The following is a 25,946-nucleotide window of genomic DNA, read 5'->3' as shown; positions in this document are numbered from 1 at the left end:
GGAAGGGAGAGAGATAGTTAGAAACATCGATGAGAGAGTGTCATCGATCAGCTGCCTCTTGCACACCCCTTACTGGGGATATGCCCGCAACCAAGGTACATGCCCTTGACCGGAATCGAACCTGGGACCCTTCAGTCCCCAAGCCGACGCTCTATCCATTGAGCCAAACCGGTCCCAGGAGCAACATGTAACTAAACAATGAATGGCTTACCAATGAGATTAAGGAAGATTTAAAAGAATACCTTGAAACAAATAAAAATGAAAACACAACCCTCCAAAATTCTATGGGACACAGTGAAAGTATTCTCAAGAGGGAAATTCAGAGTGAATACAAGGCTACATCAAGAAAAAACAAAACAAAACAAAAAAACCCTCAATAAACAATTTAACCTTATACCTAGATAAACTATTAAAAAAAAAAAAAAGCCCATAGATAGTAGAAGGAAGGAAATAATGATCAGAGTGGAAATAAATGAAAAATGTCTGAAAAAAATCAATACAAAAGATCAGTAAAACCAAAGCTGGTTCTTTGAAAAGATAGAGGATTGATAAACCTTTAACCACCCATTAATAAAAAAAGAGAGGACCCAAATAAATAAAATCAGAAATGAAAGCGAAGTGGCAACTGACACCACAGAAATACAAAAGATTATAAGAAAATAATGTGAAAAATTATATGCCAATAGATTGTACTACCTAGAATAAATAGACTCCCAGAAACATAGTATTTCAAGACTAAATAACCCCTCCCCCCAAAAAAAACCCCCAGGAAATCTGATTATACCAATTATAAAGGACAAAATCAAGTAGTAATAAAAAATACCAACAAATGAAAGTCCTGACTGGCTGGCTTCACAGCTTAATCTTATCACACATTCAAAGAAAAACTAACATTCATCCTTCTCAAACTCCAAAAATTGAAAGAAGGGAGAAGTCTCTTAAGCCCATTTAATGACACCAGCATTATCCTGATTCCAAAACCAGATAAAGACACTTTAAAAAAAGAAATTTAAATTCAGTATCGCAGATGAACATAGATGCAAAAATATTCATAAGTAATACTCCTAAAGTTGAAATCTCTCATCCACATCTTCCCCCACTAGTCAATTTCTATTCTAATGATAGACTTCATCAACCATATAAATGTTAAACTTTATATGAGATCACTTGAATTGAGGTTAAAAACATTAAAAATAAATGTAAGTATCTAAAGCTAGAAGTACAGATAACCTACTCTTTTATCACCTCACAGAATTGTGTGATTTTTGTTGTGTGTATCCCCTCTTATATTTTTATTACATATGTTTAGTACTAGAGGCCTGGTGCATGAATTTGTGCACCAGTGGGGTCCCTCAGCCTGGCCTGTGCCCTCTGGCAATCCGGGACCCCTTGGGGTTGTTGGATTGGTCCAAAACTGGCAGTCCAACATCCCCATAGGGATGTAGTAGTGCAGGAAGTGGCAGTCAGCAGGGGAGGAGCCTGAGCCCAGGCTGTGCACTGTGCCATTCCCACTCATGCCAGCCCGACTGCACCTGCTGCCACTTCTGCTCAGTAGGCTTGCTGCTGGTCCACTGCAGTCTCTGCACCCAACCTAGGGTGATACCAGTCGCACCCTTGACTGAGAAGCGGCTGTGTCCAGTCAGTCCCGATGCAGGTCTTTATCCTGGTCCCGGTCTAGATGGGAGAGGGGCGTACAGGGGGAGTGTCCGTGGGAGAGGCAATTATTTGCCAGCCATGAGCCCAGCATCTGGCACCCTCTGGTCAGCTGAGCGAGGTTTCTGCTGTGGGAGCACACCGACCACCAAGCGTCAGCTGCTTCATTGAGCATCTGCCCCCTGGTGGTCAGTGCATGTCAAATGACCAGTTGAATGGTTAAACAGTTGAATGGTTGAACAGTTTCTTAGCCTTTTATATATATAGATAAATACGTACATATAATTTTATGTCTTAATTTTCCCTAACATTACAGATAAATATAAATATGTTCTCACTTTAAAACTATATTTTATCATATGTCTAGTGTACCATATATTATTTAACCATTGTTCTATTATGGAACATTTGGGTAGCTTCCAATTTTTGCTCTTTTAATTAAAATATTGTCATGAATATCTTTATGTATATAATTTTCCACATATTGGATTAATTCCCCTATGTAGAAACTCAGACAGGAGAATGTGGAATCCAAAGTTATGAAACATTTTTAAGCTTTTAAATACAAAAACGCTGCACTGGTTTTCAAATAGTTTGCACTATTTGCAATTTTAATTTACTACAAAAGCATATGACTCTGAGTTATCCTATACTATTTCAAACTCTAAGCACATCATGGGTTTAGAGCCAAAAGGCCTATATCTTAATCTTACTTTTGATATCTATAAGCCATCACACACACACACACACACACACACACACACACACACACACACATAAAATGAAAGCGTAATATGCTAATTAGACCGGAAGTCCTTCCAGATGAAGCCAGGACTTGAAGGAAGCCCAGGTCTCCGGTGCCAGAGGGAAGCAGTTGCCAGCAGCCAAGGGAAGAACTACTCTTGCATGAATTTCGTGCATTGAGCCTCTGGTATATATAATGGGACAAGTTACTTAACCCCTGATTCACTCTATCCTTGTTGACAGAACATAGAAAATACCACTTTCCTACATTTTATGAAATATTTTTAGATAACTCCTCTATTATCCCTCAACTACTTGTACTATTCTATTGTATTTCTTGATGTTTTAATATTTATGGTTTTTATATTTGTAAGTCTGTTTCCATTTTTTTTTACTACCTTTCATAGTGTTATTTCTGATTTTGTCTTTCAAAATTATTTTTTTTAATTATAAGATACAATATTTTTAGTGGCAAGCAGGAAGTATGAATTCTGAGTGAGTCAACACAGCCAAAAATGGAGATTTTAACCTAAATTTGCAGGATGGTCTTTTTTAGTAGTTATCAAATTTTCCTCCAAGTTGATTCTTCATAATAATAATAATTTTAACTGTGCAGATAATGTATTTGATTGTGTAAGACATTCATGTCACATACAATCCAGTTCCCTTAAATAAGTTACAGAATCTAAAACCCATGACTGCTATAGTATGCCATTGATAGTTATTGGATGAGCTGTGAACTTTCCCCTATTTCTCAGTCTGCATTTTTCATATATATAACTACTAGGGGCCCAGTATATGAATTTGAAAGAAACTGGGCCATGAGGCTGAGGTGGGCACAGGCGCAGGTCTCCACCCATCCTCTGTTCTCCATCCTTGCCCCCCCATGATTCCCTGCCTGCCAGCAGCCCTGCTCCCATGTGCTGATGGTGCTGGTCCCACTTGCACCCACTGATGGCATGGAGCAATTGGGGCTGGTACCAGCAGCAGGTGCAAGCAAGACCAGTGCTGTAAGTGTGTGTGGCTGCTGTCCCAATTGCCCCTCAGGAGCAGGGGGAGGTGGAGAAGCACTAAGGAATGATCAGGACCAGCACTAGGAGAAGGCAGTGGGTGGGAGTGGAGCTGACACCGACAGCAGGTGAGAGAGCAGGGCAGGACCATGACACGCGGAAGCAAATAATTTTTAGTAACCGTCAGAGTTTCTCCCCTATGACAGCGATTGGCATCCCACCTTGGTCTGGTACCCCTGCTCACCTGCTCCACCATCTGCTGAGGCCGATGCCTGTCATGTTCTGCACATGCCCCCTGTTGGTCAGCACATGTCACAGTGAACAGTTGTTTGGTTGTTTCACCATTTGGTCTACTTATATAGGGTTTTGTATATAGATAACTATAACTTTAACACATATAACTAAATACATATATGACTAAAATATATGACTAAATATATATGACATATATCACTATATACACAGCAGGTCCTTGGGTTACATCGGAGATCCTTTCCTACCACACAATGTAATGTGATTTTTGCCATAAGTTAGAACCACCTACGTAAGCACCTACGTCACTCACATGGAATACATACACAGCAGTAATGAAGTGAAAAAGTAAAAAAAAAAAAAATTTAAAAGATAACAATTCCTGACCTTGTAGTAAATAAATAATAAAAAACATAAAGTACATATGTACATACATTGAAATGACAGAACTTTTTTCTTTATACATAAATGGGAGATGGCGATGTAACCACAAAATGACGTATGTCAAGTCCCATGTAACCCAAGGACTACTTGTGTATAATGATCACTATATTTATAATAACTATATATATATATATATATATATATATATATATATATAAATTCTTTTTGATATTTTTATCTCACATCGGTTAGATTTAAAGAATACAATAGTCCCTTTACTCACTTATTTCTATATCTTTAATTGCAATCAATGATCACTGCTCATTCAATATTGTACTCCTTGAGTTTAATAGGTACAGCTTTATTTTCTGCTGTTTTTTTGTTGCAAAAGAGAAATCAATTTTTGTACCATTGAAAGTAACTTTTTTTTTTTTCCTGCTAGGGAGCTTGGGATTTTTTTTTTTTTTTTTTAATAAATGGAAATGTATATTGAAATGGAAACATTTTACCTGGACTTGAGTTCTTAAAAAGTATTAACTTATTCATTCCAAAATATTTTTTGGAATATATATTATTTACCAAGCCCAGTGCCTGTAGGCAATTGGAGATTAATGCTGAATAAAAGAAGACATAGTGCAGGCAGTAAACAGAGGAGTTCAGGGCAGTGAACTATTCTGTACAAGAGGCTACAATAGTGCTTACATGTCATTATACTAGTATGTTGGTCAAAACTCATAAAATGTGCAATGCCACAAGTGAACCCTTATTTAAACTTTGGACTTGGAGTGGTCAATGTAGGTCATGGAGTGCATGCCTCTGGTGTGCTATGTTGATAGTGGGCCAGATGGTAATTATATGGGGGTGGAGAGATGAGGGAACTCTAGGGATTGCTCAATTTTTCTGTGTACCTAAAACTGCTCTTAAAATAGTTTATTAATTGAAAAAATCATAGCCAAAATAGCCACTGAACCAGTAACCACACCAATGTGACAGTGTGGTTCTGACAAGCTACCTATTGCTAGATATCTACAAGGTAGGATAGGACCAGTGAGAGAGGCAGGCCAGGGACAGCTTCACTAAGACAGAGAAGTTGAGCTTGAATGGAGAGAGGAGTAGGGGCTAAGCTGGCAGAGATAGAGATAGAGATAGAGATAGAGATAGAGAGAGAGAGAGAGAGAGAGAGAGAGAGAGAGAGAGAGAGAGAGAGAGAGAGAGAGAGAGAGAGAGATGGCCAAGGAGCAGCGTGTGTGGTCTAAAAAGGAGAATGGTGGGTATGTGAGCCTGAAGAAAGTCTATTTAAGCTAATGTGGAGGCTGAGGGTGAATGTGGCTCAATTTGATGCTGGAGACTTAGGATGGAACCAAACCTTTTGATGGGAATGTACATGGGGCATGATCAAATCTGAGTTTGAAAAGAATCATGCAGCAGTCAAAAGTGTTTTGTCTTTTAAAGTATGTAGATCAGATAATTCCTTTGCTAAAATGCCCCGCTATTGCATTTAGAAATTAACTCCAAATTTTGTACCATTGCTTACGAGGCCTGATGATCTCTATGCATTTCTCCGACCTCATCTTATATCTCACCTTACTTTGTTCACCATTTACCAGCAAAATGTCCTCAAACATTCAGTCAGACTCCTCGTTTAGAGCCTTTGAATTCCTGATGCCTTCTGCCTGGAAACTCTTTTTTTTTTTTTTTTTTTCTTCCCAAATGGCTGTTTCCTTTTTAGCCAAGTTTCAGCATAGCCAAGAAGCTTCACTTGGCCACTTCCCTAAAGAAACAAACCCTCCCTTAGTCACCCTCTTTTACATTATTCTGAGTTTTATGGTTATTATTACTTGTAATTATCGCTATATGCAACTATCCTAATTTATCTGTTTAATTGTTTATGTTGGCACCTAGAGGCACTTTACAATTTGTTTTCATGAATAAATGGTAACAATATGGAGAAGAGATTGGAAAGGGACTAGGGGAGATATGCAGAGCAGTTGGGAGGCATTGCCACAGTGTAGGTAAGGACAGAGGATGCCTGAGCAAGGGGTATTGTGGGGACAAGTATGGAGTCAAGTCTTCAGAGGTTAAACCCACAGACTTTGGTGATAGATAAGTCAAGGGCATGACAAAGAGGGAGTTGTTAGAACTTTACTATTTCCTGAAATTCTGTGGGTTCCTCTATTTTAAATGTAGGGATTTTTGTTATTACTTTTGGTTGTTGGATTTTTGTTTTTTACTGTGAATTTTTGTTGTTGTTGTTATTCCTTTTGCGCTGTATATTCTGTCTCCTTGGCAGATTCCTACGGTGTATGGATCAAATCCTTTTTGTCTGCCATCTTCTTTCTCACCTTAAAATAAAAGTTCCTTATTCATTTACTTTGCATTCTCAGATTCCTTCTCAAGTTTGTACTCTGAAGCACTGTTTTAAATATTTAGTAGTAAAAAATTTGCATTTTATTGCTTCTAATGAATATTTTATTTTAGTTACTTGGGTTTTTATGTTATTGCATTCTCTTCACATCCTAGATCACTCTTTAAATGCAAAAGGAATATTCTCTTTTTCCTCATTGATATCTAGAACCGTATGTTTAAAATTTTTCTTCTGATTTACAAGAAAATCTCTCATACTAGGGGAAGAGATGCACAGTGAGCTTTATTATTTGTTTCCTTCTCTTAAAGAGTTTTCTTCTGTTTACTCATTCTTGGATCTAACCCAACTGATCTTTAACAGTGTTCTAAAAAGGAACAGGTTTACTGGAATGGTGAGACATCCACCCCTTAGACTGTATTCCCCAGACCAGTGGCCTCTGCTGCGCAGCTAGAGGCCAGGTCCTCAGTAGAAGCCTCTGCTCTGTTCTCCAACCAACACAAAGAAATCTGCCCAGGCCTGAGCTGGGAGGCAAAGCTCCATATTGACTGCAGTTCATTTCATTGAAGCAAAAGACAAAGGAGGAGGAGGAGGCCAGAAGCTATTTCATTGTTTGCATGACACTAGAAATGGGACTTTGAGACTGAGTCCTTGCACAAAGAGGAGTTTTTAGGGGTAAACAGGCAGGTGTAGGGAGTTTTAAGATTTAGAGAGGCCATAGGGGAGGGAGGCACAGTTGGCTGGGGACTTGGAGTTGGCAAAAGACATGCATTCACCAAGAACAAAAGGCACTACAGCCTGAAGGGAAAGGAAGAAACTCATTTGCTGGAGATAAGGGGACAGCCACAGGGATTAGAAAAATAACAGGGAGTCCCAATTTCAATGTAATTGAAAAGAACTGTTGGTCCAGAAAGGAACTCACTACAGACTGATTCATTTGCCTCTCAGCACAACCATTATGGCTTTTCTCAGTTTAGGTTCTTATAAGGGTATTTCTTAGATCACAAGATCCACACATCTAGAGGAAATGATGAACAACATAGACTGATGAACAAAAACAGACTCAGGGAAAGAGAAGCACCGAACAAACTTTCAAACCTCAGAGGGAAAGTAGGGGAGGGTGGGGAAGAGATCAACCAAAGGACTTGTGTGCATGCATATGGGCCTGGCCAGTGGCCATGGTCAAGGGGGTGGGGGATGAGGACAATTATGTGATACCATAATCAATAAAATAAAAAAAAATGGGGAAAAAAAAGAAGAAAAAAAAATAATAGGGAGAAAGAAAAAACAAACAGATTTTCACAGAGAATGGGGAATTCTACCACAGGAGGGGAAGAAAGAGAGGGAAATCCCATGTGGGGTTTGAGCTTTGAAGCTGCTATAGTGACCAATCAGAGGAGAATACCAGGACACAAAGAGCTGCAGCCTATATAAACCTTGGGAAAGAGGAACTTAGTGGGTTGTACCCCTTTGTGACCCCCTCACACGTGGGAGTCTGTGCTTGTTTCCCAATAAATTGCCACCTTTTCCTACACCACCTTTTTGTCCTCGGCTTCCTTCTTTGAATCCAGCTGGACAAGGACCCAGGAAGGAAGCCACCTTTGCGCCCTGCCCAGAGGAAAACCGGGCATTTCAGTTTGTTTTCCGTGTTTCCATGAGAGGAAAGAAAAAAAACCTAGAAAATTCTACTAGTCAATTCATTGTCTACCCATCATTGAGATTGCAAGAAGGATCCATCTCCCCTTTCTCATGGTTTCATTGCCTCTTTAGAGGGAAATTAAGAAAAGCTGTTTTTATGTGCTTCCATTCAATCCACTGGCATTCCTAAATTTGAAAGCTGTGACTAATGGAAACCGAGGGTTTGAAGGCAGACATTTCATTACTAGCCTGCTTTCTCTAGTAATTCCTCATCTTCATATAAAGTTGCAAACACTATGATCTTTGCCCTAAAGATGCTTAAATTGCCTTTTACATTATTCTTTTCTTATGTACATTTGAATTCAACTATGCCCTTCTACTGAGAGTTTCAAAATCCTATGTATGGGGGACAATTTATGGAAGATAAATTTGTTTTGGTCAGAAAAAGTCTCTGCTAGCCTCCATTAAGTTAATCTCCAGCTTCCCAATCTCCTGAGTGTAGCGCTAGGTATAGTTATTAAATTGGCTATTCACAATCAATATTCTGAGATATACTGGCAGTCAGTATTACTAGGTTGCATGCATATTAGTCGTCTTGTGCCCAGAGGTAATTTTACCATAAAGAATGCAATTTAATGAATCAAATACGATAAATAAACAATGCTTAGTTAAACTCTTGAATATTTATGAGGCAATTCAACAGTGATTAGAGGATATGAGGTGAGGAAGTTAAAATGCAGCAGGAACACAATAATGAGTATAATTTACTGCGTGAATTTGTACCTATTTTTCTTAGAAGCTGTCGTTACTATCTAAATAAAATATTCTAAAGAAGATTGAATATGGTTGAGTTTGTTCTTAATCCATGCAGTTTAGTGTAGGTCTTTTTACAAATGTTAGTTCTTTTTCCTTCTTCACCCTTTTTACTTAAATCATCTAAAATACAGCATACTGAATAGAGAAAATTCTTGGAGTAATTTATCATAACTAATCCTAGCCTGATGCATGAAGATTTGTGCAATAATGGTCCTTCCTTCCCCTGGCTGTTGGCACCGTGTTTGCTCTGGCCAGAGCCACCTTTTTGCTCCAGCCTGGAGCCACCTTCCCCTCTTCCCACACTGCCCACAGGCCCTGAGCAGCTGGGGCGGTGTAAATCACCTGCATCATTGCCATGGCGATGATGCAAGCGTCCTGTCTCTGGTTGCTTGGCACCTGCTTATGCAAATTAATCCGCCACTTTTGTTGAGTTAATTTGTATTCTCTCTCCTGATTGGCTGGTCTGTAGATATTTAATGTTTTGCAAGATGAGCTATAAACATAGTAGTCTCTTAATGCATACTAATTAAAGAATAAATGTTTTTATATGAAAGTTAACCTTTTTAGGTAAGAGAATACTAATTTAAAAAAATAATTTTTAATGTATATGGTTTAACTCTAAGGTGTTAAGAATGCAGAGTTCTGAAGGTATATAATTTTCATATACACATTAAAGAAAGATAAAAATTAGTGATATATCCATCTTAAAGAATTTGAAAAACAAAAACAACAGTACATTTTTAACCCAAATAAACTAGAAAGAAGCATATAATAAAGATAGGAGTAATACATAAGTTTAAAAAAATGGACTAAAGAAAAGGAATAAAGCCAAAGTTAATTCTCTGAAAGAACAACAACAAAAAAGTAAATCTTTTTTGATCAAGAGTGATAAAAATGAGAGAGAAAATGGAGAGAAGAAGAAGAGAATATACAAATTATTGGCAGAAACAGAATAATACCATATATCTTAGAGACAGTACAAGGACAATAATAGAAATGGTGGGTGGATGAAGTCATGCAAATTCTGCCCAGGTGAGAATTAAAAAATCCTGGCAAGCATCCAAAAGCAGATGCTGAGGGAGCATTGACTGTTGAAAAGCTGAAACAGCAACAGGTAAGTCTGAGGTTCTTTTGTTTGAGAATATGTCTGTGGTGTCAGAAGCCTGCAGCTGCGCCAGCAGAAACAGCGAAGGATGGAGCTGAGTGCAAGAAAGAGCAGTTGGGAACCTCAGAGGGAAATTCAAGAAGAGAACTGTAAAAATGTTAAGACCCAGAACCAGAGTATAGACTCTTTAGATTCTTGGGTGAATGACCAAATACTATGCTTGTCAAGGGAGAGCACTAGGACCAGGTAAAAATGCAGGCAGCAACAAAGAGAAATCAACCCTTAAAAGAGCTGTATTAAGTGGGGTTGCTGAGTTTACTGCTTTAAAAACAAGTGCATTCTTCAACATGTATCTTCTAAGAAAGCAGAAAAGTGGCAGTTTTTAAGAGCACATCGTTTAGAGATTTATCATGAAACATGTTGGGTGAAATGATATAATACTGAGATTTGTTCCAAAAAAATACAGGAGAATAAATGATTCTCATCATTGATGTTTCTATCCCTCTCCCTTCTTCTCTTAATATAATATAATATATATATATATATATATATATATATATATATATATATATATATATACACACACACCCAAATTTCCCCTAGATGATTTGGCTCAGTAGATAGGATAGAGTTGTGGACTCAGTCCCCAGGCAGGAGGCAGCCAATCAATGATTCTCTCTCATCATTGATGTTTCTCTTTCCCTCTCCCTCCTCTCTGAAATGAATAAAAATATATTTAAAAAAACACACAAAAAAGAATACAGGAGGATTAAGTAGAGCTGTATATAAAGCAGATTATTTATTATTGATTTCAGAGAGGAAGGGAGAGGGAGGGAGAGAGAGATAGAAATATCAATGATGAGAGAGAATCATTGATCGGCTGCCTCCTGATTTCCCCTACTGAGGATCAAGCTGCTGCAATCCAGGTATGTGCCCTCACCAGGAATCGAATTGTGACCTCCTGATTCAGAGGTCAACACTCAATCACTGAGCCATGCTGGTGGACTATTTTGTTAGTTTTTAATGGTTGAAGGTGAGTGCTGAGTACATAGAAATTCAGTATACTTTTCTGTATATTTACCTGTTTAATTATTTCATAATATGAAGTTAAAGAAACAATATGAATTAAAAACAAAGATTATAGTTACAAAGAATAAAACATAAAATAAGGATAAATAAAAGAAAATATATGCAGCATCTGTGCTGACAAAGTTCAAAGAAGACTCAATAAAACAGAGGGCCATATGATGATCATAGATGAACAGATTCAATATTGTAAGTGTGTAATTCTCCCCACATTGTTCTATAGAGTCAGGTCTATTCATAACATCCAAACTTGAAACAATCCAATGTCCCTCATTGATAAAATGCCAAATAAACTGTGGGAAATGCATACAATACAGTATAGGAGGAAGCATGTAACAAAATGAATGAATATAATGTTTCGTGAAAAATATAGGGCATAAAAAGCTCCACATGATTCCAAAAGTAGCAAACCAAATCAGAAATCAGGATACTTTTTTTTGCAGAGAGATAAGAATAAGGATAGTGACTGTAGGAGACCCAAGTTGGGTCTCTAGTTTTTAGTAATGTTTTGTTTCATGACCTGGATTGTGGTTTCATGGGTATGTTTACATTGTAGTAATTAATTGAGTAGTACATTTAGATTTGTATACATGGAGATTTAAAACTGCCTTGCCCTGCTCTGGCCTGCACACCAAAGGGTCTCTGGTTTGATTCCTGGTCAAGGGCATGTACTTGGGTTTTAGGTTTGATTCCCTGCCAGGATCAGAACTTGTGTAGGGGGCAACCAATCAATGTGTCTCTCTCACATTCCTCTCTCTCTCTCTCTCTCTCTCTCTCTCTCTCTCTCTCTCGCTCTCTCTTGTCTTCCCCTCCATCACTTCCACTCTCTCTGAAAACCCAGTGGAAAATATTCTTGGGTGGAGTATTAAAATAATAATAATAAAAGTCTTGCCTTTTGGAAATAAGGTCTCAGTCATTTAGTAATGAGCCATTAGTCGATTACAAGTAATAATTGTCATTTTTATAAAGTATATCTTTTATAAAGCTTCCCTTTTCTGTTTGTTTTCAAGCACTTTATAAAACTCCATTTCTTAGTATAGTAAGCAAGACCATATCTATATCTGTCTGTTCAACACTTATTGAATTAGTATCTCTCAGCCCCAAGTACATTGTCAGTTGCTTAAGATATAAACCCAGCCTTAAAAGGGAAAATATTTTGTTGTAATCCATTAATAATCACATGGGTCAGTCTAACAGAATGCCAACAGAATATTTCAAGTATTTGTAAAATTAAATAAGTTGAGGTCTACATTTGTGATTTCATTTTTTGCATGGATGCTCTGAGTGTGCAAGTGTGTTTTATGTGATAGAGAGTGAGACTGTGGATGGACATACGCTATGAGCTCAGGATGACTGAGTTTAGAAGTGAGACAACCCCTGTTTAGAGCTGGTCTAGTAAATTCACTTGTGTCAAAGTGTGAAGAAATAGAAAATGCTTCTGAATATGATAAAATATATCAATACTCCTTTGGTTCTTCATGTGAATAAAACAATATATTCAGGCAAATATTCTAATATTCTTGAAGATAAAATGGTTCCTTTAAAATTTTAATAAGAAAATATGTGAGAAGTGGTTTGGGTAGGAAATTTTCTTCTATGAAGCAATGTATCCAGAAGCAAATGAAACAAACACAATAAACTGAATAATTAATTGCTTTATAAAAGAACTCTACAGAGTTGTCTTTCAATGGAACAGGGGAAGAAAGAAGTTAAGAAACTGAAATGTTACTTCTTGCTAATTTCCTGCTAATTTTTGAGAAAAACAAACAAACAAACAAACAAAAAAAACCCCAACAGGCTTAGTGAGCCTCCCAGCCTAAGAAAACACTCCAAGAAGAAAATAAAATAATAGTGACACGAAAGCTATTTGATTTAAATCAGAGTCCACAGAATTTCAGAAAAGGAAGAGTAGAATTGGTGTCTTATTTTGTTCTTATGGTTTTTTTTATAGTCATATTATTATATAGTCATAACAAAAAGCCAAAGAGAATCTGTAAAACACCTACTACCCACACACCATATGGAAAATAAAATAGCCTTTGCTTTAGCCTTTTGGTGACTGGCTTCATTTCAGCTTCTTTTCCTCCTTGAGTATGTATCTGAAATTCTATTGTATTTCTCTCTCTCTCTCTCTCTCTCTCTCTCTCTCTCTCTCTCTCTCTCTCTCTCTCTCTCACACACACACACACACACACACACACACATACACACACACACACACACACTTCTACCTTCTGATATACCAGTTAAGTACAATCTGCACAGTATGAGTTAGTGTCACAGACATCAGTAAGATCCATTTGTTTGTGTATCTCCTGCTCTGATGATTAGAGTCAAATTATAAAATAAGATTATAAGAAACAATCTTATCTCTTCTCCCCTTCAAAAAATCCCACTGCAACTTGTTTTGCAGAGCAAAACACAATTGGTGTCTTTTCAGTGCAATCAACAGTGGAAATGGCTCTGGGGACATGTCTGAGATGAACTTATGAGTTTCATCTCCTCTGGAAGGTCTTAAATAAACACATGCACATTTTGAACATGGCCCAGGAAAAGGAGATGCTAGGGCTGCCTTTATTGAGGATTATAAAGTAGGATAAGTTATTTTGTCTTTTGTTCCTCTTAATAATAAGCACAAAAGTTTTGGAACTGAAACTAGGACTTCTCCCCCACTATGAAAACACATTGTTGCTTATTTTCGAAATTGTTTGTCATTAAAAAAATAATGTTAATAATACTCTTACACAAGGCCACAAAAAGTACAAGCACCATAAACCTGGTAATCATGGAGGGGTTTATTTTATAGGTAGACTAGACAACAATATTAAAAATAAATTAGTCTAGAAAAATTTTCTTTTTAATAACTAGATATTTTATTGATTTATTATTTTATTGAGAAAAATGTAGGGCATTTGAAGGACAGAAGCATATGCTCAGGCAAACAGAAACTTGTACCCATTTAGGGCATCATGTATTCCCACTGGTGTTTCTTCAGAGGATCTGGATGATAAGAAATCCTGGGGTGTTATGGGTATGAGAATTGTATTGTCCCAGTGCCTTTCTCTCTCTCTTTTATTAAAATTCCCCATAAATATCCTTTCTTATTAGGTTGAAGGCAGGGCTTAGATCTTATTAATATTTGTATTTCTACTGCCTAACGCAGTGCTTGATACTTAATAAATGCTGCTAATAAATGGGCGTGAGGGGATGAAAACATGAATCATCTTACATCCCATTGTCACACAGTTACCTTCAGTATTCTTCCTGATCTGGGAAAATCATAGAGAAAATGATGAAATTTGGTCTTATCTTTCTTTACGCCCCCTTCCTGCCAGACTAGCAGATGCACTGATTTTGTATGCACATAACACCACGGCATCATCGAAACACCTTGAGCGTCTCTGCTCTAGGATTCAGGAATTACCATTTACAGGACCCTTAATGCCAGGGGCTTCATAAATCCCAAACTGAACTGAGTACTTTATGTACAGTGGCCAATGGCATGAATGGCAATCCAGAAGGGACAGTCATGGTTATTCATGAGTCAGACATTCAATAAATACAGCTCATTTTCAATTTCCAATCATGCTGCTTGTCACAAGTTAGAAATTTCACATATCTCAGCGCCAGATCTTTCTATATTTAGTCCATGCAGCCATGAAATCTCAAGCTACTCACATGCAATTCAAATTCTCAAATGGTGGTTCTAAGAGGGTGTCAACAAAATTGTTTAAATGTTTGCAAACTACAATTAGATGGATTGGTGTCTAAATTTGTGATTTCATATAAATATATATATATTTCCTCAGATGGTCATTTTTGTGTGGTAGTGCTAGATTTGTGGGAAGCAGCCTTAAAAGTTTACTGAAAAGACCATATTGTTTTCCTTTCATACCAAAGTCCTAATCTAGCCTAATTGTGACATTTAAAAATGTCCCTGGGTGGACTCATTTAGCAATTAAAAGGGACTGAGATTACTAAAATGTCCTGAACCCTAGCCATTAAAGTCCTGTTCTGGTGGGCTCAGGCTGTCATCCTTCCGACTCTATCTTTATGCACAGCATTTCTACCATCTGTACGAGGTAGAGCAATTAGTCTTGTTTTAAGAACAAAAATTAGCCAATTTGATTTGAATTAATTGGTTAATGTATTTGAAAGGGTTGTTAGTTGCAGATGAACATAGTTTAAATCAAAATGCTTGGCTCATTATTTCTTACATCATTTAAGACTTCCTTGTCAAAGATAAAAACACCATTGTAGGTAGATTATTAACAAAAGGCATCAAGGGAAGACTTCTACTGAAAGCCTTACTGCTGCCCTACAGAGTAAATCAAGAAAAAAAAAAAAGTCAAAACCAAGCAAAAGGAGCTCCCAGGACTTAGATCAAGACCTCAGGTTAGGAATAAAAACTGAAAACAACAACAATTCAAATAGTTTCCCTTGTTGGACTGTGAACTTCATAACGGCAGGGACTATGTCATTTTCCCTGATTGTTTAACCCACACACTGCACCAAAACATAGCAGCCATTTCCTAAATGTTCTCTGATTAAGTAAATGAGTTAATAATAAAGATAAATAAGATTCAGACAAAACACACAGAAAGTCAGATCAGGGACGTACGAGATCTGAATTTGACTGCAGATCCAGGTCACAGAGTCAGGCTGCAAGTCAAGTGAGGAGTGGAGTGAGGGCAAGTGAGAAATCAGCGATAGAGATTTAGGTGTGAGGAATCAGGTGAGCACATGAGAGTTTTAAGGACTTTCTTGCCCTTGACAATGTTCATTTTCTCTGCAAATGACACTTGTTGAAGGGCAACCTTCTATGACTAGCAGAGCAGGAAACAAAGATTTCAGAACCACGTGAACCACATGTAGCTTCAACGATGACTATTTATTAAGGAGAATGCATTGAGGTGTTATCATTTGTTAATGTAACATATTCCAGAGATACAGTTTACCAATATCAAAATGGCAGTTGAGTATGTACTTAACAGAAACCATAACCTGGAAGAAAATAAAGCTATGCACACAACTGCAGAAATTTGTTCTTATTTTCCATGACCTCTCCTACTATTCTGGGTACATCAAGGGAAATTTCTCATATTGAAATATCATTGTGATTTCTTTTAACAGTTTCTTTTAACTCTTGTCTGAGGCTAAAATAATTTTCTGCAGCAGTCAAATAGACTCACTTATTGTAATCATTGACAGGTGCAAAAACATATTCAGATGTTAGGTCTGATTCTTCACTATCTCTGATACCAACATGGAAGAGTTGTGATTCTCGCAAATGTGTATCAAAACACCTTGACAAAGACTTAGAGGATTCCACAACAAATAAAACTGTAGCTGGGATGAGAGCTCTAACTTGAGGTTCTCTCTTCCCAAATTGTTGTCACTAATCACAATGTAGGAAGCAGTAGTATTCTTTGGGGTATTAAATGCTTATTGCCTGAGGGAGCTAAATCGATGACATAAAATATATTTATTTCTTATTTGATTATGGAAGCTATCCAAAAATCAACAGTAGCCTCTAAATCCAATAGACATCTCTCTATATAAAAAGCCAGGGACCAGAACGATCAGAATGACCTGTCGCTATGACTACCACTGTTGCCGGCCAACCAGCCTGATCTGGGTGAGGCCGGCAGGCCAACCTTCTATGTCTCCCCCTTGTCCCCCCTTCCCCCCCCCCCCCCCCCGCACTGGCCTGGCCCCGAATGGCCCCCATCAGGGCAGGCAGCCCAAACCCCACCTGTGCACAAATCTGTGCACCAGGCCTCTAGTTTAAAATAAAATACAAACTCTTTCCTTAATCTCCATATCATTATATATAATCTTATCTCTGCTCACCTAGCTGTCTGACTACTTTTAATTTGTCTAGATCTTGCTTAATCTCTTAGCAGCTTTAGTAAGCATAGTAGGCCACTTCCTTCTTTTTGATCAGCAATTTTAGTTTCTTAGATACCTCTCATACCTGGGTTCTATCTCCACAACAATCTCATGCTGATTGCTCCTTTCTAGCTAAACATAGAAATGTCAAGTGCATCAAGACATAGCTTGGTGCAACCCCTCCCCATTCCTCTTCCTATATTATCCTTACCTCTCCTCTCCTCTGGAAATTTGTCCTTAATATATCTATACAATGGCCTTAAATATTATACCACCTCTTTGACTGTCACCTTTATGTCTTAGGCCTGATCTCTTATTAGACTCCAAACTCATATATTTTATTGCTTACCTGATATATTCTCTTAGATTTCTAATAGGCATTTCAAATTGAATTTAGCCAAAATAAAGAATTTTTTTTTTTACCTTGAAATCTGTTCAAGCCAGTAAAGTGGGAATCATTTCCTTTCTGTCCACATTTAATCAGTCAGGAAATCCTGCTGACCTGCCTCTGAAACATGTCTATTTTTGTCCTGCTTCACTGTTAGGACCCGTTCTAAGTAACCATCATTTCTTGCTTGGGTTATTGTGATAAGCTCCTAACTTCTACTCCTGAGCTTCCCCTACCTCCTTGTATTCTTCACTAAGAACAACCAGAGTGATGTTTTGAAAAAATGAATCAGACACATTTGTTCCAACAGCTTTCCATTGCATTTACAATAAAACACACATTCTTTCTACAAAATGTATATTACTACGTAATTTGTCTCTGTTCACTTAACTCTCCTACTTATTTTACTTCCGTTCTCACCACTGCTTGCCAAGGTGCAGTAGCTCCACTTCCTTCTGTTCCTTACAGGAACCAGATGTGTGCTACCTTTGAACTTCTATATGTATTCTTAGCTAAGTTTATTTTACTCACTTGTTTGCTTGTTTATATTTTATTTGACTTTCCCATTAGAATACAATATTTATAAGAGTAGAACCTTTTCTAACTAATTCATGCATTTCAATTCAGGGAAATAAAAGAGAGGTGGCACTGAATACCACCTCCACTCCTTTCAAAATGGCACCCAGCACCTTTATAGTAACTAGCTCTTTCAGACATTATAGGTAAATCTGCAATAACAATCAAATAAATGACTCATAGAAATATATATATATATACTTTTTTTTTTTTTGTCACCATGCTTAGAATTCTACCATTAGTAAATACAGCTAGGAGCTAGGATTGTATCTGGGATAGAATAGAGGAGAAAGATAGTGATGAGATGAAATATTAAGCTTTAAGGCATTACCATCTTTTAGTAATATTTAGTTGGGGAGATAATTCACTTAAAGAAAAGAAAACTGATAAAAGAAAAAAAAAATAAGATGATGAAAGCCCTAAGTTCCAGGGTAGGTAAGTTGAAGAGCAGAAGTAGAGTTCTCCTTAATGGGATGAAGAATGCAAAACATAGAGGATGGGGATGATGCTGATAAGTCTTACTTACCTCACACTTATTTTTAAATCTACATGCAACTATACAATTACTAGATAGTCTCAATAAAAAATCATCCCTGCTGGTTATATTCTACTTAAAATAATAGTTAATGTCATAGTTGGCCACTGAAGTATATGAAGTTTTAATTATTTTCTGATTATAAAAAGTATACATTTAATTTCCCCATTAACAAGATATTGATTTCTTTGCTAACAAGATGCCATATTTTTAAAACTATAATTTATGACACACTATAAAATTGCATAAATGTTCCTGTGCCCTTGGATTTTATGTTGCTTCCATATGTAAAAATGGTTGTCAGAATTTGAGTTGATTTAACTTAAAAAAATGTGGTCTTTGTGATGATTGTTCTAGAATTTGATTCATTTCCTATTAATGTTTGATCCTTAGAAATATCCATTTTTGCTTGTGATAAAATGTCCTTCTGAAGGAAATAGGCTCAGCACAAACATTGTGCTCTGACACTTCTGAGTGCTACTGTTGGATGAGCTTGATCTTAATCTCCAGTCAAGCCTTGATCATCAGCATTCCATGAAACCTCACAGAAAGCTGTTGTTACAGGTAAATCATGGCGAGACCACCAAGGTCAACAGGGTCTCTGCGTGCCATACCCATTGGGCAATCTTAGGCCTCATCTTTCTGAGTTTCCCAGCAGCATTTGACTCAGAAGATCACGCCATCTTAAAATTCCTTCTTTGGCTTCTGAATTTCTTCAGTGCCTCCCTTAGTTTCTTTGGCCAGATCCTCTTTCTTTCCTGAGTTCCAAATGGTGAGGCACCAGAGGGTCAATTCTGAGACATCCCTATCAGCACCCTGCACTCTCAGCCAGCACACGCATAAAAGCCATCTGTGCACTGATAGTTCCTCAGAGCTACAGCTTTAACTCTAACCTTTTTCTTAACACAAAATTCACTTGGCAACTATTTTTGGAAATAAAAAGGCTTATAAAGTTTAACTCATCTAAACAGAATCCTTGATTTTTTTTTTTCCTCTGAAAAATGTGCTCTTCTCTATTTCTCCTATATGTAATTGATACGTCATTCACTCACTTTCTTGGGTCAAAAATCTCTGGTATTATCTTTGGTAATGCTCCACCTCCAATTTATTATCAGATCTTGTTATACAACCAATTCAGAACACATCTTAGAAGGTCCATTTCTCATTAACTCCACTGCTACGGTTCTAGTAGAAAGCAACCTCATTGTTACCTAAGGTGTACCAACTGTCTTCACTGCTCCCCCTAAGGTTCTCTCTGAAGTCTATTCTCTACCCACTGAAAGAGGCTTTTAAATGTCATATCCTGACTTGACTCTTCAACATCCTTAAATGGCCTCTCCTCATAATTAGGATACAATCTGAACTCCTATTTTTGCAGTTCACAAGACTCCGTATAACCTGGTTTTGTCCTGGCAATTTCTCCATCACAATGCTGCCAATCTTCCTGTTATTCACTGCTATCTCACCAGAACCTCCTCCTTCCTGTGTTTTGAACAAGGCCAGCATGTTCTGACTTCAGAGCCTTTGAGTTTGCTCCCCTCTCTGCTTCTCTCTCTCATTTGGTCATGTTTCTACTCAAAGGCAAAACCTCAAAAAGGGTGACTTCTCAAACCTCTAAAAATAACTGACTCTTCCACTCTCTACCTTCGTGTCCAGTTTTATTTACTATACAGAATTTATCATCACTTGATATTACGTCACACACTTATTTGTTAGCTTGTCCTCCCTACTATAATATAAGCTCCAGAAGAACAGCTACTTTATTTTTTTGTTCATTGTTTTATTCCTAACATTTAGGTCTGGTACTTAGTACACCTTCATACATATTTGTTGAATTAATAAACGAATGGCTTATGTTTCAGGAAGAGAAGAATTGTGCACAACTCTAAATCATATGTGATCTTTGCAGGACCTTACCCAGAGCTGTTATTGCAGGTAAATCATGGTAGGAATGTGAATGTCATGCTCTGAGGGCAGGCAGCAAAAAGGTTGAGGGGGACTGGCTGTGAAGGGGAACACTGCTTTCACGTATAGGAGACTGGATCCTCATTCTTCTGCAGAATACACCCGGTGGCTTCCTAAAAGCGTGCTCACCAGACTCTCCGATTGAGGGACCTAGGTGGATCTATATTTACAGAGTTGTTTTAGGTTAGTTTCCTTAGAAGCAGAGCTTGAGACAGAGATTTGAATTTATTTGATTTATTGTGAGAGTGCCTACAGGTAGATTGTAAGGGAGGGAGGAAAGGAGAATGTGAAAGAAGAGGGAGCTGAGTAAGAGTGTGGTCCCAGGTAACCAAGCCCTGGTAGGATGCACACAGCAATGCTCCAAATGATAAATTGCATCATAAGTTTGTTTCCTCCTTGAGGAAGGGACCAGCGTCAGTCAGAGTCAGCCGTTGGCCTGGGATTGGGTTGCCTTTTGCGGGGAAGGTGACTTTCCAGGTAAGACAGTGCCCTTCAGTAGAGGGCAATTATCCAGAGAGAAGCTGAGGAGCACTCACAGCAGCTGGGGGATGGTGCAGTGACCCAGTGAAGGGGAGCTGAGAAGAGCACCCCAATATCTTCTTTTTAAAAAAAATATATTTTATTGATTTTTATACAGAGAGAAAGGGAGAGAGATAGAGAGTTAGAAACATCGATGAGAGAGAGTCATCGATCAGCTGCCTCTTGCACACCCCCTACTGGGGATATGCCCGCAACCAAGGTACATGCCCTTGACCGGAATCGAACCCGGGACCCTTCAGTCCCCAAGCCGACGTTCTATCCATTGAGCCAAACCGGTCCCGGCCCCAATATCTTCTATATTGGTATTAAAAGAGGATGATTGTGAAGAGCAATATCCATTCACTCAACAAATATATATTGTAGGTGCCATGAACCAAGTACTAGCAGTCCTGGTGATCAGCTACGGTCCCTGAAGCATGGATAGGAAAAAGGGTGATTTTTATAAAATAAATGTGCAATCACTATAAGAGAAATGCTAAATTATCTATCACCAAATAATGAATTGAAGTAAGACCAAAGAGAAAAATCAATGAGTTTTGTATATGTAATGTGTCCTTATACATGGTCCTTGCTATAACTTAGAAATATTGTAAAAAAAAATTCTTTATCGCAATAACCATTTTCTAATGCTAGCTGTATATTAATCAAATAGCTATCAGACATTATTGAAAAACTCAAATAGACTAAGGAAAAGCTTGTGTTGGTGTACAAGTTCTATACTTGATCATTTTTGAAAAATCAAGATGATTTTCTCTTAGTGGAGTTAAAACAGAGAAAAAAAATAAAAAGTTTATTTAGGCATCTGAGGTGTTGAGTTGAATGCTAATTCTTTTTCTGTCTTTTCCTATCAGTGACTGGTGAAGGCAAGAACAAGAGCTATGTGAGGAACAGGAATCTTGTTTTTGTGGAATATTCAAGGTCACAGACTGCCCACACTCCTGGAGGCTAACATTTCATTAACCTGATGAATTGTTATAAAATGATCACCATTATAAGGCCGACATAACTGTGTTTAAAAATAGAAAAATTTAAGGAATGAAAAGTCATTTCAGTAAAAATGTACAGATCACAAAGCTCCAAGCAAATATGAGAAGTTAGCAGTAGGGGGTAAGATTTGCCAAGGACGATAGAGTAGAAAGACTTGCTTAATACATTTAATTATTAGAGGAAAATACTCAAAACATTTTAACAACCAATCAATTGGGTACCAGTAAGTAGCCACCTGTAGCTATTGAAATAGGTCTATTTTCATGTCGTTTTTTTTGTTGTTGTTGTTGTTTGTTTCTTTAAATCTTTGCATGGTGCTATGGAAAGATACTAAAAAATAAGCCAGCTAATGAGCAACATAATACATGTCCATAAAGTAGTATATTTCTTACTTTCTTTGCCACAAAGAAAAATTTCAAAGGAATGCGATTCTGTTGAAAGGCCACCAAACCAGCTCTTTAGGAGAATACAATGCCAGCAGAAATAACAAGGCTTATTTTCAATAATTCTGTTCATACCTCAAATCCCTGTGGTCTTCCTAGGCTCTCTTTCACATGTTTCCATGCAATAAGAATCTCTGACATGGACACACTTGTAGCCTTGACGTCTGTGGGAGCGGCACTAGGTTCTGTGTGAAAGGAAGTGAAAATAATAAACCACAATGGTAGCGAGTTATGTCTATCAGAGGTGTTACTTTCCTCACCATCCTTTTGTAATGAAGTAAAAAGATGATCTTTTTGGATTTCCATACTATGGTCAGTTCTCATCAAGTCTTACCAACAAGAAATGACAAATCTAGGAAGACAAGCAGAGAAGATGTTTATCCTTGGATTAACTCGGACATTTCTGGAGAAGTTAAATTGTTTGGCTTAAATTGCCTGCCATCTACCATAATGATCAAAAGAAAAAAGTAGGAGTCACAATTGGCTTTTTATTTTTTTCCCCCTGTGCTGTTTGCATTCAAAAGCATTATATATTTATTTCCCTGTAGGCAAGTAGCTTCACCTCTTCCTAAGCCCAGTTCCCTGGCAATGTGGACATAATAAGAGTATTTAGCTGAGAAATGTTTTAGTTTAGTTTTAATTGGAATAACACCTACAAAATATTGAGCACAGTCCTTGGTACTTAAACTATTCATTCACAAAATACTACTTATTATTATTATTTTAGCTTTTTAGCCTCTGCAGGCACAAAAAGTCCAAATTACATGAGTTGTTTTTGTTGTTCCAACCACAAAACCACATTTCTATGATTGTATAAGGAATATGTTATGAATCATGGTATTTAAAAGGCATGCGTTGACTTTTAAGATAGCTGTAGAATGAAAAGGAAAGGTCCCTGAAGGTCTCCAGGCTGTTGCTATGCTCAGCGACCTTTCTCATATTTTTTCCAAATGCACCATGTCTGATTGGCATCCATCAAGAGCAGCACTTTGAGTTGCACTTGATGTGAGGAAAAAAATATTTTCAGCTTTGACACTGCAGAATCATAAATACTATGTCACAAACACATATTCAACAAAATGACAGAACAAAGGCTATCCATTAGTTCCAACTGTTCTATACAAATCTGATTTTAAAAAAATACTATCCCTTAAAAATTGTCGAGACTTTAATATTAACTCCATATCACTGGTAAGAGCTCAGATTACTCTGTTGAAATGTTTTGTTGTTGTTGATTGTTTGTTTTGGATTTAGGTAACCATATGCCAAAGACAGAATTCTAAATAAAAATATTAAAAGTCATTATGAGAAATATAGAAAGGATTCCAACCTTTTTTTTTTTTTTTTAGATTTTTCCTTTTCTAATGGAAGGTGGTCACACATCTATTTGGAGAGCCTATGTGTAGTATTCTTTAAGAAATATCAATCAATCCTTTTATTGTAAAAGGATTCCACAGAAGATTTTCAAAGGTACATGTTTACCCAGAAAATGATTTCCTTTTGGTAAGGCACTCATTAAGATCACATGATTGCGTTAATTCAAACTGCTGTGGTGAATTCACATTCATCTCTACATGGAAGATGACATAAGTTTCTGTCATGGTATACACTTTAATTTTGCATTCGGTCCCTCTTTGAATATATTTTATTATTTACTTTTGCTAGTGGTTTACCTCATCTGACTTTGCAGCTGCTTGTTATTAATGTATTCACCTGATTTTTAAAAAATCCTGGGGAAAGATTCTACTATTTTATTCTAAAATTCAGGTAGGCAGGCTTGCAAACATCTTTTTCATTGCTATTTAACAGAAGTAAGATTCTTGATTTTTCAAGGAAAGGAAAGGAAATGCTCATGTTCTTAAGATGTGTACACCCTGATCTGCAGGAGTTAGGATATGATCTACGGATTTCAAAGACAGCCACTCAGGGTAAATTGGCTATTTGGAAGCAGTTTTGCTTATCTTTCAAATGAATGCATTGCAGAGATTTGTATGCCAAATGCCTCATTTCAGCTTTTATATTATTGAAGCAATTACATCTTTGTCAAAGGAGATTGCAGGGGGATAAATAATTTCAGAAGCACAAAATATGTAGTTAGGTGGCAGCTTTTACATCTCTTTCCAAGTTTAGAAAAAGGAAGTATTTCTCTATCAGCTTTCTGTAGCACTACACAGATTTAAGTATTTCTCAGACATAAGAAAGTTTTAAAAGAGTAAAAAATAAGAAAAGTTTAAAGAAGATAAATATTCAGAAACTTCCTTCTCAAACAAGCATCCTGATTTCTACTTATAAGCTCTGAGGATATTAAATCAGGGTCAAACCCAAGCTGACATTTCACATTTGCATTCTTGCAGGCTAAACATTATAGTTGCATCTAATTAAATAAGGGTAAATAAATCAAGAACTGAGTGTCATTTTTTTTATTTGTTTCACCTTCTAGATGTAAATAACATCAGAAGTAGATGTGCATATTACAGCAAAATAATACTAAACTTGAAATTTCAGCAAGTGAAATCATAATCTCAGTTTACTTCCAAGAATTTCAGTATGAGTCATTTATAGCCAGGTGAATATTCTTGTGTGAATCAAAAAGTTGGTCTGTAATACTGCAATCAAGACCTGGGAGGGGGTGGAGTGGGATGGAGGGAGTCAATGGGAAGAAAAAGGTGACAACTGTCATACCTTCAACAATAAAGATAAACTATCAATCAATCAACCAATCATTTCAAGCTCTAACAATAAAGTTTGTCTGTAGGCAGGAGTAAATGACTGGGTCACAGCATATCTGCGTTGGATTGGAATTAACTATTTGGGTATCCCATTGTCCCTGAGTGATGGAATGTACAGCTAGAAAGAATTTTCCAGATACACTTGGATCAAAGCTCGTAATGAATGGGCAAGTTGGTCTCCAGTCATCTTTTGTTTGCCTAAATAATGTATTAAATTAATTTATTCTAACATTTCATATAAAAATAAAAACTTCTGGCTTCACTCTAAGAATACTTCACTTATTTCTATTTCTTACCTGGCCTCTATAGGATTTGGGAATATGTTTTAAATACAAGTCCTCATTTTGCAGAGGGAAAATGTGACATATCTAAACTCTGTGTCCCAACTAGAACTCGTGTCTCAAGAGTTCTTTCATCTCTTGTAAAATAGGCACCAAGGAATGGCTGGCTCATTCTCCACTTCTAGTCAGTTTGGGGGCATAGAGAGAGAGTGTATAGGAAACATATATAGTTCACTCTCTTGCTGCCCAATTACCTCCAAATAACTGACAGAGTAATGAACTGAATAAAATTACCGTAAAAATAAAGCCTGGCTCAGTGGTTGAATGGTTTGATTTCCATTTGGGGCACATGCCCAGGTTGTGGGCTCGATCCCCAGCGTGGGGCATGCAGGAGGCAACAGGTCAGTGATTTTCTCTCATCATTCATTTTTTTTATCTTTCTCTCCCTCTCCCTCTCCCTTCCTCTCTGAAATCAATAAAAATATATTTTAAAAAAAGAACAAACAAAATAGATAAGGAGCAAAAACAAAGGTAATAATTGCCAATTTTTGAGCATTTGA

At 37.2% G+C, this 25,946-nt stretch overlaps 1 protein-coding gene across 1 annotated transcript in view; it reads right to left on the bottom strand.

Moving 5' to 3' along the window:
- Positions 1-25,946, bottom strand: part of CNTN5 (contactin 5) — a 720,133-nt gene that overhangs the window by 13,689 nt on the left and 680,498 nt on the right. The window contains exon 20 of the mRNA XM_036427705.2: positions 22,452-22,561. Within this exon, the coding sequence (XP_036283598.1) occupies positions 22,452-22,561 (110 nt within the window). The remainder of the gene's footprint in view (positions 1-22,451; positions 22,562-25,946) is intronic.

Source organism: Pipistrellus kuhlii, unplaced genomic scaffold (genome assembly GCF_014108245.1).
Source record: "Pipistrellus kuhlii isolate mPipKuh1 unplaced genomic scaffold, mPipKuh1.p scaffold_m20_p_9, whole genome shotgun sequence".
Lineage (NCBI taxonomy): Eukaryota > Metazoa > Chordata > Mammalia > Chiroptera > Vespertilionidae > Pipistrellus > Pipistrellus kuhlii.
Note: the sequence above shows the minus strand (reverse complement) of the source record. Positions and strands in the feature narration are given on the sequence as shown.